At 44.4% G+C, this 12,456-nt stretch overlaps 1 protein-coding gene across 1 annotated transcript in view; it reads right to left on the bottom strand.

Moving 5' to 3' along the window:
- CIT (citron rho-interacting serine/threonine kinase) overlaps window positions 1–12,456 on the bottom strand; it is a 173,404-nt gene that overhangs the window by 31,608 nt on the left and 129,340 nt on the right. Inside the window, exons 24-27 of the mRNA XM_081252505.1 lie at window positions 11,458–11,511; window positions 4,903–5,100; window positions 3,704–3,897; window positions 680–815 (exon numbers count right to left, since the gene is read on the bottom strand). Of these exons, the coding sequence (XP_081108631.1) occupies window positions 680–815; window positions 3,704–3,897; window positions 4,903–5,100; window positions 11,458–11,511 (582 nt within the window). The remainder of the gene's footprint in view (window positions 1–679; window positions 816–3,703; window positions 3,898–4,902; window positions 5,101–11,457; window positions 11,512–12,456) is intronic.

Below are 12,456 nucleotides of genomic sequence, written 5' to 3'. Positions count from 1 at the left end.
TATTTTATATTATGTGTGTGTGTGCTTGTGTGTGTGTGCAAAAGAGTGCGTATGTATGAGGCTATGCGTATACATGAAATTCCTCGGACCTTTTGTTATCTATAATATTGAAGCACCTATTTGAAATCTCTTTTAAGATTATTAGATAAAAATCTCCAAACACTGGTATGTCACTTTGTAAATACAGGATACAGAATGCTACGTGGACAGAACACGTGTATTTCCAACGTGAAATACTGAGAACCCGCACCATCCTCAGATCCTACCGTGTCCCTGGACTTAGAACCCAGAGAGGCTGAGGCTTCCTGTCATTGCAGCAATGGAATGAGCATGAGTCCTCAACACTCCCCACTCCCCAAGGATGTTCGACATTAGACCCATGAAGGTTTCTAGAAATCAAATGCCAGAAAGGAAGAGTGTTGTGCACCCAGATCAAAATCTCGACCTCAGGGGCCCTGATGGACAGCTGTGAGGAAGTCACTGACCGACTCTGATACCCTAGTACCTGCCCCCCTCACCCACGCTACTGGCAACAGAGGGCGGCCCACGGGGAAGCATAATCACACGACTCTGTTTATGAAACACGCTGACCATTGATCACATGTTACTGTGTGTCAAGCATACCTGCTAAAAGGAGGTGCACACGTGTATCTAAAGGACAGGAGGGACAGGGGCTGACCTTGTCGGAGAGACTCTCGGCCTTCAGCTTCTGTTCCTTGAGAGCCTGCTGCAGGGCCAGAATCTCAGCCTTGTGCTCCTTCACTGCCAGCTCGACCACCTGGCGCGACTCGGTGATCCGCTGATCGGCCCTCGCCCTGCGAGAAAACACAGGCGCGTTCAGAAGCCCCACCATCGCCACCCTGCAGGAAGGAAGCTGGTCCAGCTTGGGCCCTGCTAAGCAACCAAACAGACTGCAGGCTGGCGAGATGCCCAACCCGACCCCTTGTTCTGAATCATGTCTTGTTTTCTGACCACGTTCAGAGTGAAGATGTGACCCACTTTAGGCCCTGGGTAAAAATACTCTTCACAGGTAAAGTTCCTGTGAATATATACGCACTTGGAAAGGCTGAAGGCGATAAGGCATCTTTCCAAATGCAACTGGGTTGGAGAAGACGTCACAAGACTGTCACACCCTCCTACGGGAGCGGGAAGGGAATGAGGGCCTGCTGAAGGAACACAGGGTGCAAAGGGCCATGCGAGGCCCCATGTGAGCAAACATTTCCTCTCCTTAAAGTACATGCAAGAGGTGAAGTGTTCTGGGTGCTCCTCAAGAAACTGAAACTTGAACCTGATGGATGTATCAATATCTGTAAATAAGGTGAAAGAACAGAAAAACTGGAAGCAAACTAGAAAAATCACTGCCCCTCCCCCCTTTAGGTCTTATGCTTTGCTGCTTCCACACCTGGGCTTGTACAGGCTCCTCCACTGGCAGCTCTCCTTCCCCACCCGACAAATCCAAATCTTACTCAGACTTCAAGGGTAAACTCAAAGGCCATGTCCACCATAGAACCTTTCCCAGTTTCCCTCTCAGAAGCAACCTCTCCTTGTTGTCCCCAAAGCATAAATGTACTTCTCGTCTGGCACAGCCCACTCTCTATTTTAGGCGATAAATAGCTCAATGCATAGTTTACTTCCTCCACTAGACTCTTAGCCTCTTGAAGACAAGAATTAAGAATTATATTTTACTCATCTCAGGTCCCACATAATACCAAAATAGAGGCAGGAAAAAAACGGGGGTGGGTAGCCAAGATCTTTCACAATTGCCCCTGAAAGTATACAGGAAATGTCTTCCCAAGCACAGCCCATGATTACACCTTCCACGTGTGGTTGTGAATTTCTTGATGCTATGGTCAGATTCCGTCCCCAAAACTGTCTCTGAAGGATTCCAGAAACAGCTGGCATAAGAGCTGGACTTGCAGGTGGGAGGGAGGGGGTCTGTGTGAGGGCAGCCAGAACGTATGGTGAGGACGGGGGAGCCCAAGAGTTTGGAGGGAAACGGCAACAGGAGGTCTTAAACCAGCAGCCCCCTTACATCAGCAAGTACCCTGAATGGGAAGATGTCTAAAAGGGGAATATTTTTACCAGTTTCTCTTGAAACTTATAGGTCCTCTTTGCTTCCAGTCTTTTCTAGTTTGATTAAGCACAGATTATACATCCAAGACTGTGATGAGTCTACTTTATGATCAAGCAAATGTGGTAAACACTAAAATGAATCTGATAGAGTCCTAATAAATGATAAATATTTCCAGGTATAGTTTATCTTGCTTACAGAGTTCAGAGTGGACTTCCCTGGTGACGCAGTGGTTGGGAATCTGCCTGCCAATGCAGGGGACATGGGTTCGAGCCCTGGTCCGGGAAGATCCCACATGTCATGGAGCAACTAAGCCCGTGCATCACAACTACTGAGCCTGCGCTCTAGAGCCCAGGAGCCACAACTACTGAAGCCCGCGTGCCCTATAGCCTGTGCGCCGCAACTACTGAGCCCATGCACCGCTACTGAAGCCTGCACGCTGCAACTACTGAAGCCCACACGCCTAGAGCCTGTGCTCCGCAACAAGAGAAGCCACCGCAATGAGAAGCCCATGCACCGCAACTAAGAGTAGCCCCCACTCGCCGCAACTAGAGAAAGCCCGCGTGCAGCAATGAAGACCCAACACGGCCAAAAAAAAAGGAGTTCAGAGTACCGCAGGAAGGCAAGTTTCAGAGGAAGGTGATATTAGCGAGGTTATGGGGGAGGGATAGGATTCAACTGGGCAGATATGAAGCCACGGGGCGAATACCAGCCTGTAGGTGTCTCTGCACAAACTAAGAAAGGCACGTGTTCTTTAAGACTGTTTACTTCCATCTGTTGGTAAACCGTCATAATATACTGATTTTGTTAGTGCAAACACTGCTGCCGTGAGCTGTTAAACTGTCATAATAAATCTTCCTATCTATGACGTCTTCAGTGCAAACAGCATCCCCAGCAGCATGCAGTACACAACCCTCACACCTGTGACCCCGGCAGGAAGGGAATTCTATGCTGGGAGGACTGTGGGAACTCAGAGAAAAGATACTACCTGAACTTATTTCCTACCAAGAAATGGAAAAAAAAAAAACCCAAACTGTTCTTATAGAGCAGTTGTTCTCAAACTGGGGGTGATTTTTGCCCCCCAGGGGACACTGGGCAATGTGTGGAGATGTTCTGGGTTGTCACACTGCAGGAGGGAGCAGCTCCTCGGGTTTAGTCAAGCCCAGGGGTGCTGCTTGGCAGCCTGCAGCGCACAGAAGAGGGCTCGCGACAAAGGATCACCCGTCCTGAACTGTCAATAATGCCAAGGTTGGTGTAGAAGGCAGGCTTGCATCACAAATGACCAGGATCGAAATAGTGATGGTCTTGCTACATGGTCACAGTGATTAGAAACCCGAGAAAAGAGTTTCTACAAAGAAAGCGCTGAGATGTTCTCCCTGCTGACTCCCAGGGCCCTGCATGGGGTAAGTGGTCACCATCTACTGCCAAACGGCAGTGCCTGTATTTACACCGAGGATGACGGACCCATTCTGGTCTGCACAAGAGTCTCCCGGTTTTAACACTGAAAGTCTCATGTCCCAGGACACTGCTCAGTCCTGGCCACGCTGGGACAACCGGTTACCCTGCTGGTAGCTCTGAGGTGGATCCTGCTGCTGTCACCTGCCACAGCTTTCTACCAACAGGAAGTCCCACCTGCTCTGCTTCTCGGTGTCCAGCATCCTCTGTAACTCTCGAACCCGACACTCAAACTGGGACTTCTCGTCACCAAGGACGCTCCTCCAGGCCTCCCACTGCCGCTCTTTTTCCAGCAGCTCGTCGTTCAGGGCCTCCAGGTCCATGACCTGCTCCTCCAGCATTGTGCAGGTGGTCTTCAGAGCCTCCATCGTCTGCAAATCAGTATCACTGAGTTGTGCTTTGTATCAAATGAGATTTCCCAGATGTTACTTTTGTCGGATCAGTTTCAGAAAAGCAGGAGTTTCTAACTATGGTCTGAAAGACACTATCTTTTTCTCCTACAGAATGAGGGGACCAGACAAGAATGGATGAAGGGCCATTTCTGCCGTCATCTTATAGAAAGAACCAGGAGGAAGACCAGGGAAAAGAGACCACACTTAACAATAAAGTGGCTCGGGAATTTCCTGGCGGTCCAGTGGTTAGGACTCTGAGCTCTCACTGCCACGGGCCAGGGTTCAATCCCCGGTAGGGGAAATAAGATCTTATAGGCCACGTGGCGCAGCCAAAAAAATTTTTTTAAATAAATACATAAAAATAAAGTGGCTCACAGAAGCATTCTATTCTATTTTTAATGGTTTTAAATCAAAATCAAGAACAACCACACACAGGACTTCCCTGGCAGTCCAGTGGTTAAGATTCTGCACTTCCACTGCAGGGGGCACGGGTTCCAAAGGGATGGGGAACTAAGATCTTGCATGCTGTGCAGAGCGGCCAAAAAACAAAAAAAAAACCCAAAAACCAACTACACACTTCTAAAAGCCATTTTTAAAACCCACAAGCCTTCAAAACACAGATATGGGGCTTCCCTGGTGGCGCAGTGGTTGAGAGTCCGCCTGCCAATGCAGGGGACAGGGGTTCGTGCCCCGGTCCGGGAAGATCCCTCATGCCGCGGAGCGGGTGGGTCCGTGAGCCATGGCCGCTGAGCCTGCGCGTCCGGAGCCTGTGCTCCGCAACGGGAGAGGCTGCAACAGTGCGAGGCCCGCGTACCGCAAAAAAAAAACAACAACAAAACACAGACATGATTATAAAAAAGAGCCCTTTTACTGGACAGGCTCAGTCTGAGAACCCTTGGGAGAGATACAACTGGCACCTGCTCTAAAATTTAAAGGGGTTCCAAGTTTCCTGGGGAAGTCTCTGACACTGTTTACAATCCTTACTTGCTTCTGACTGGTGAGCTGCATCTCCCTCTCCGTGATCTCGCGGCGGAGATGGTCTACTTCACTTCGCAGCTGTACGATCTCGTCGCTGGCGCCAGAGGCCTCGTCAAGTTGTTTGGACAAGTAGAAATTTTGGTTGTTGAGCTCAGCGTTGTCCTCCGTCAGCTGGTTTAGCTGCTCCTCCAGGTCTGTGATTACCTAAGAGGAAAGGAATCGGGTTACGCAGCAAGCAAGTTGATCTGAAATGAGAAATTGCTTCTAGAGCCATCAGCACTTGAACCTACATGATAATGACGATCAGTGTGCAACTCACGTTTGCCCATCCAACCCCTGTGAGCCAAACTCAATCTCCCACACCCGCCCCCTTAGCGCCCAAACACACATATGCTGTGGGAGAACAAGAAATGTCTCGGATTCTTTTCTGACTCAGGATTCATCGGGAAAATATGGTAAAAACAAATCAATCAAAAGTGCCTGCCATATGGAAGGGGCAACTTTAAATGAGATCAAGTTCATGGTCGATAACAGAATGTGGAAGATGCAAACTGAGGAAAGAGGAATAGTAGAGAGACTGGTATCACAATCTGCTGATTAGGCTAAAACACCAGGGACACCATCTACAGGACATTATCCTGGGAAACAGTCTTAGAAAGCAAAATAAAGTTCTTATCACGAAAGACTGAGTGAAGGACACTAAGAGTTATTTTAATAATATTTTAGGCAATAAATTTAAGTTCATGCAACAAAAGAAAAAAAAATTTAAGGGACTCTCAGAATAATCCTGAAAATATAATACTGTATGTCAGCATCACTTTAAATGGTTCTAATTATGCAGCTGGCTATCAGAAAGTGGGAAGGCATGTATATGAAATTGCCATTTTACTGAGAGAGATTTAACCTGGTGTTACTAAATGATTTCCCTGCTCAATGGCGGAATGATTTCAATTTCAGTGCATTTAGCTTTCCTGTTCTCTTTGCTGAGGTTTAGTACCAGCACTTGCAAAGAGCTTTTATATATAATACTTTAGAAGTTTAAGGGCAATTTTCTAATAATAGTTGGAATGAGGCACACTGGCGGTAAATTAAATTTTACATAACTAAAAGGAGTAAATTAAAAGGAAGTGCCTCTGAGCCTATGGTTAATTTTTTCCCATTTTCAAACCTAGAGTAGACTTAGTTTTAGTTTCTGAAATGTTGCCATGACTAACTCCCTATTTTAACCTACTTTGACTATCAATTAAAAAAAAATCTTCCCAGGCACATAGAATTAAAGAACATCAATTAAGTAGATTTGTTCAATGTGGCCACAGCTTTTCATTTTGTTAACTGTGCTGATGAGCTTTTAATGCAGTAAGTGGTCTAATAATTTGTATTTTAATATGAAAAGCCATGTTAATTCCTACAGTTTGTGTAATGCTATCAGCTACAAGAGGGGGAATAAAGGTTATCTGGTCAGGTTCTTGGCTAAACCTCCTTCTTTATCGGGGTTAAAAAAAAAAAAAAAGGAAAAAAACTGCAAGTCTGTCACTCCTAGCAGGCACTTCTGCCTCACAGGGAACCCTGTATCACCCTCTGTGTGATGTGGTTAAATCTCCCGAAAGCAGAAACAATGAATAAACAATGCAGTAAACCCATTCCTTAAGGTGGTTTTCCTCCTAGACTGCAAATGTCTCCACTGTGCTTCCTTCTACCTCTGCCCCCAAAGGAAAACAACAAGACTGATGAGGCAAACTGGCCTGGAAGCTGTGCTATAAAATGGAGTCTGGAAGCCCCAAATAAGCCACCTTCAACTTGCCTGGGTTGGTTTCTCCACCTGACATGGAGGTAAATACTATATTGACTACCTCCTCTGTTGCTCTGGTTTTAATGTTTTGGCTTTTTCTTGTGTGCTATTCTACTTTAACGCATCATGTGAAATACATGGGATAAAAATTAGTGACCAAGATGTTGAGGCATCAATGGTGCCCCATGGGGAGCAAACAGACTACAGAAAATCTACCCACATAAGAATATATATGCTGCCAAAATAATTTACTTGTCATTCAAAGACATATTTAAGCCTTTGGGTACCTACTCCCTTTCTTTGACTCATGAAAAAAAATGCAATTTATAATAAGCCCATTTCTGCCACTTCTTCTCCTCCTTCCCAAATTAGATAATAAAGTGCTAAAGAAGAAACACTCGAAAAAAGTCAGGGAGGTGCCAAGATTACTACTCTCATTTCGACTGGCCACTGGAGTAGGAAGAGTCCTTCTATTTCCTGTCGTCACCCTGTTTTCAAGGGGTCTCTGACTTGTGTTTACACTTTGTGATGATTGGCTCTGTATTCTGTCATCATCTCTATGTTGCCTGTTTGACAAGAGGAGGATTAGGTGCTTGCACGAAGCAGCCGAGGCCTCGTGAAAGCATGTTAGCGCATTCGGACGTTTCGTATGTTCTTCCTGCCCAAAGCCGTAACACGTTGAGCTTGTGGCTCTGTTGGAGTTGGCAGAGTGTTAGACACACACAGATATTGGGCGGACCTGAGACACAGGCAGTAAATTAATGATCTCCGTGGTTAAAAAAAAAAAAAAAAAAAAAAGGATAATAATGAGCTATCTGTGATTTTGAACCAGGTTATAAGCAAAGACAATTCTTAGGTCTACTTTGTGGGTATATTCTCTCCACACCAAGGGCAAATGATCTGTTTCCTGTATTATGAGTCTCTTAAGCTTTCAACCCCAAGGATAGAAGGCAGGAAAGATAAACTGCAAGGCTGATTCCATCTTAGTGGTAAAAATAAGATGAGGGAGATAGTTTCATAATGCAAGGGCCAGCAGAGCTTTCTTCTATGCTGTTTTTACAGATAAGAGATCTTGGTACAATTCTAACAGAAAACAGGGATACAAAAAAATTATCTACTCTCAGTGTCGAAAAAAAATTTTTTTAAAGATCTCTATTTGGGGTTATCTGTTGCTTTTTAAGCACACCTCATGGTTCCGAGATACATATGTTACCTCTCACACCTGACTGGGCAACCAGCAGAGGGAATGCTACCTGGTAAATGTCCAAGAGCATGTTGTGGGTGAAGACACCAGCCAGACAATGAGTATCGGGCTGAAAAGACACAGAGCTGACATCCTATTTTAATGCCTCGTTCCTTCTTGAAGGCAGCTATTTGCATATTATTTATTTTTAATCTTATAGCTGACAGATTGATTCATAATTAAAACCGTGTCATATGTTGGCCCACCAACTCCTCTCCAAAACAGACTTAGGTAGGGTTTTAGGTGCCAGATTGAATCAAATCCTTTTTTTAAATCTCTTCACAATATAGAAATGGCCTGAGCTCGAAAATCTTACTGCTCATGAGCTTTTTAAAAGCTGCTAACTGGGAGCTCCAATTGATTGAGCTATTACAGGAGTTCCCACCAGTAACAAAGATGACATTTCCCAGCGGCGACAATCCTGGACAGCACCAACGAGAAAGGAACATCTATTGCACTCTCCTAAAGTGTCTATAAAGCAGCCTTTGAACTTGCGAAAGTATAACTGAGATCTACCACTGCTGCCAAGTGTTGTTCTAAAGTGGTGGTTTTCAAACTTTTTTAAGGAGCGGGACCGTTTTCTACACAAGATTCTGTGGTAAATCCAATATAATAAAAGGATAATAGCAACCAACACTGATTAGTGCATTCTGTGGACCAGGCCCTGTACAAACACCAATGCACCATCTACTTCTTGCAGGAACCCCAGGTATTATTACCAAGTTTCGGATTCTATGACTCAGTGTTTCCTAGGTTTTACCGTTTCTGAAATCTGAATGTATATTGCAACTAAGCAGCTGTCTCTCTTCCCTCACCCAGCCCCGCAAAGAGCAGTAATTAAATGAATTATGCATCTTACAATCAATGGTGTACTGAAATTGAGGACATACAATGTCATCCCATTTCATGGACAAAGAAATGGAGCCTCAAGAGTGTAACATCACATAGGTTACCAAGAGACCAATTTAGAATCTGAACCAGTCTATCTGACTCCAGAGCGTGTGGTTTGGACCCCCAAGCTACCCAGCTGCCCTAGCTGAACTGTGGGTGGGGATCACTTTCTTGGGTTCCCCCTCCCACTGGGAGAGGCCCCCAAAGGCTTCTCCACAGAATGCCAGGGGTAAGTAAAGGAAGGATTAGAAGTCACTGTGCCAGAAAAAGCAAATTTGAGGGATAAAGAGAGTACAAAAGTTACATAAGAAAGTAACCAAATTTGTTCTACATATTGGTATATTCTATTAAAACTACACTTGCAATTTTAAAAATGGGGGAGAGGGAGGATTACAAAGGCACACAAGGAAACTCTTGAGGGTGATGACTATGTTTGTTATTTTGATTGTTTTGCTGATTTCACAAATATACACACATTTCAAAACTCATCAGGTTATTGTACTCTGATTATCCCTTAAGCTGTAAAAAGAAAAAAAGCTGTAAAAAAAAAAAGATGTTTAAAAAAAAAGACTAAAAAAGGAGAAAAGAAAACTCCAGATGAATGGAACAGGATTACTGATGTACACATTTAAAATGCATCCAAGTTTATTTTAGGAAAAAATAGTAATGTTAAAAAAAAAAGTCACAGTCCTAAAATGATCTATATTTTATTCAGTGATCATTTATGAGCATGTATGTAATATAAGCAAATAACTCTTGTGTAAAATAAGAAACCAAGATAATAAGAAACTAAAAAAGTAAGGCAAAAGAGTACAGGAACAGAATGCATCAATTCCTCAAGGAAGGGAAAAAATCAACAGATAATGCTAAGGCAGGCTCACCCTAGATCCAGCCACTGGCAACAGGAAACAGACCTAAATTCCATCTGCCAGGTACCTACTAGAGTGAAACAGAGGCACGTCCCATGACCTAGCTATTCCACTCTTGGGTATATGCTCATCAGAAACAAGGCCTTACAGCCGTCAAAGGACCTGTACAGGAATGTTCCTAATAGCTTTATTCCTACCAGAAACAACCCAACATCCATCAACAGGAGAATGGATAAACAAACTTCAGTTCTATACACACACTGGAAACACAACACCGTAATTAAAATATAACAAAATCTTGATGGATGCAACAACATGGATGAACCTCAGAGACAATTTAAGTAACAAAAAAAGCTAAACCCAAAAGACCACATCTTCTATGATTCCATTTATATGAAGTTCAAGAACAGTCAAAACTAAGGTGTGGTATCAGAGGTCAGAATACTGGTTACCCTTAGGGCAAAGGATGCTGATGGGAAGAGGAGAGGAGGGAACCTTCTGGGAGCTGAAAAGTTATGTATCTTTTTTTTTTTTTTTTGCGGTATGCAGGCCTCTCACTGTTGTGGCCTCTCCCGTTGCGAAGCACAGGCTCCAGACGTGCAGGCTCAGCGGCCATGGCTCACGGGCCCAGCCGCTCCGCAGCATGTGGGATCTTCCCGGACCGGGACACGAACCCGTGTCCCCTGCATCGGCAGGCGGACTCTCAACCACTACGCCGCCACCAGGGAAGCCCAAAAGTTATGTATCTTGATCTTTGTTGTGGTTACACAAGTTGTCTATACACATACAAATCCATCGAGCTATATGCTTAATATTAGTTGCACTTCATGTACTTTGTTGTGTGCATTTTATACCTAAATGAAGCAGGGGGCAAGAGGGGGGGAGCATATACCAGGACTTAATGTCCCATTTATAGTAGGTAAGGAGGAAAGGAGGAGTTCATTACAAGAAAAGAAAATATGCCTATAGGAGGTGGAGGGGTGTTTCTGGAAAGTTACAGATGCAAACAATACAAATGGAGAGAAGCTGACTGAGAACTGCCTAAGGAGGTAACAGAGCAATGAAAGGACCAAAGAAAGGAAGTAGAACCATGAATAAGGACAACATCCCTCCCTTCTGAAAGGGGCCTATTTTAGTCCCTCTCTCTGATCAAAAATAGACTCCGAGTTTCCACTGATCCTACCCTATTACATAACCTATGAATGATGCTTATCTGCTCCTGGAATTGACTTCTCTCAATAGACATAACGACTCCCAAAGAGTCCTAGATTCTGAATTTGCATGTTAGGAAGCCAGATTTTGCCTGTTAGGAAGTTAACCCTTCTAGATTCCCCAGGAGGAGAACTTGTTGGTCTTCCCTCTCTGTAGAGGCAGTAGGGTGGAGAAGCCTGACATGTCTAACTGCCCCTTACCATCCGGGGCCAGTCTCAGACAGAACCTTCTAGATTGGAGAAGGGAGGGGAGCTCCAATGGGACTTCCGTTGCAGCTACTGAGATCTATTAGTGGTTCTGCAGTGAGAATTATTTTGACCATTCCAACAAGCCTTCCCCAAACACGAAGAATGGTTTAATTTTTTTTTTAACTGGCAGGAACACAAGACACGGAAGTTATCTGAGGCTCAGAAGCTTCCAAATCAGTTGGACCGCATTAACTGCTTCAATCTGTAAGTTTATATCAAAAATCAGTCACTGATATTAGAATGAGACGTCCCCCTTTCCTTCTCAGTTTTAGTTTCATGTTATTTTCATCATCTTTGGTTAATACTCACAGTACAGCTGTTACGGAGGGCATCAAATTTGCGCTGGATTTCATCTCTATGTGCCTAAAAGGTAAGAAGTCGATTGTAAATTTTCCATAGGGTGGAATACAATTCTACATGCTATGGGTCAAATAAAGAAAATCACAATTTGTCTAAAAAAGCCAAGACTGTTGCAGCTGCCCCAGCACCTTTTTTTCAAAGAATTAAGCAAGTCATACCCAACAGGAGAAGCAAAGTTACAGGAATACACAATGACTATTAATAACAATTAACTATTTAGACCACACATGACACCCTTTACAAATATATATATTTAACATTCATATTAAAACTAGGGACTAGTGGAAGAAAGGAAAAAAACATAGGATGAAGTTTTACTCTCCTTTATTTGTCTTCCTCCCCATTCTTTTTTTTTTTTTTTTGCGGTACGCGGGCCTCTCACTTTTGTGGCCTCTCCCGTTGCGGAGCACAGGCTCTGGACGTGCAGGCTCAGCGCCATGGCTCACGGGCCTAGCCGCTCTGCAGCATGTGGGATCTTCCCAGACCGGGGCATGAACCAACGTCCCCTGCATCGGCAGGCAGACTCTCAACCACTGCGCCACCAGGGAAGCCCTTCCTCCCCATTCTTAATCTTTTCCTCTTCCCTCCAATTGGCTGCCCACTACTGCCCCCCCCCCAAAGCCTTCTCCCAAGAAAGATACAAACACACATATACAGGACAATAGCCAGGACAAAGTAGGGACTTTTTAAAAAATTAAATCCAAAGCTGCTGAGATTCAGAAACCCTACATAGACGTTGAAGTAAATATAAAGATTTTCACCAAGGCAGAGGCGCTCTAAACCAGTAGCATCAGTAGACACTATGGCAAGATACAGCATATCTGGCCTCACCTTCATTCTGGTGCGGACAGGTAGAAAATAAACAAGGGCAGGATTACAAACAGTGACAAGTGTTATGAAGGAAACGAACGGGGCCTAGGGAAAAAGAATAAGGGGGGAGAGAAAGAA

This window comes from Mesoplodon bidens (assembly GCF_964165515.1).
Source record: "Mesoplodon bidens genome assembly, chromosome: 13".
NCBI lineage: Eukaryota > Metazoa > Chordata > Mammalia > Artiodactyla > Ziphiidae > Mesoplodon > Mesoplodon bidens.
The sequence above is the reverse complement of the archived record's forward strand: the minus strand, read 5'-3'. Positions and strand labels throughout refer to the sequence as shown.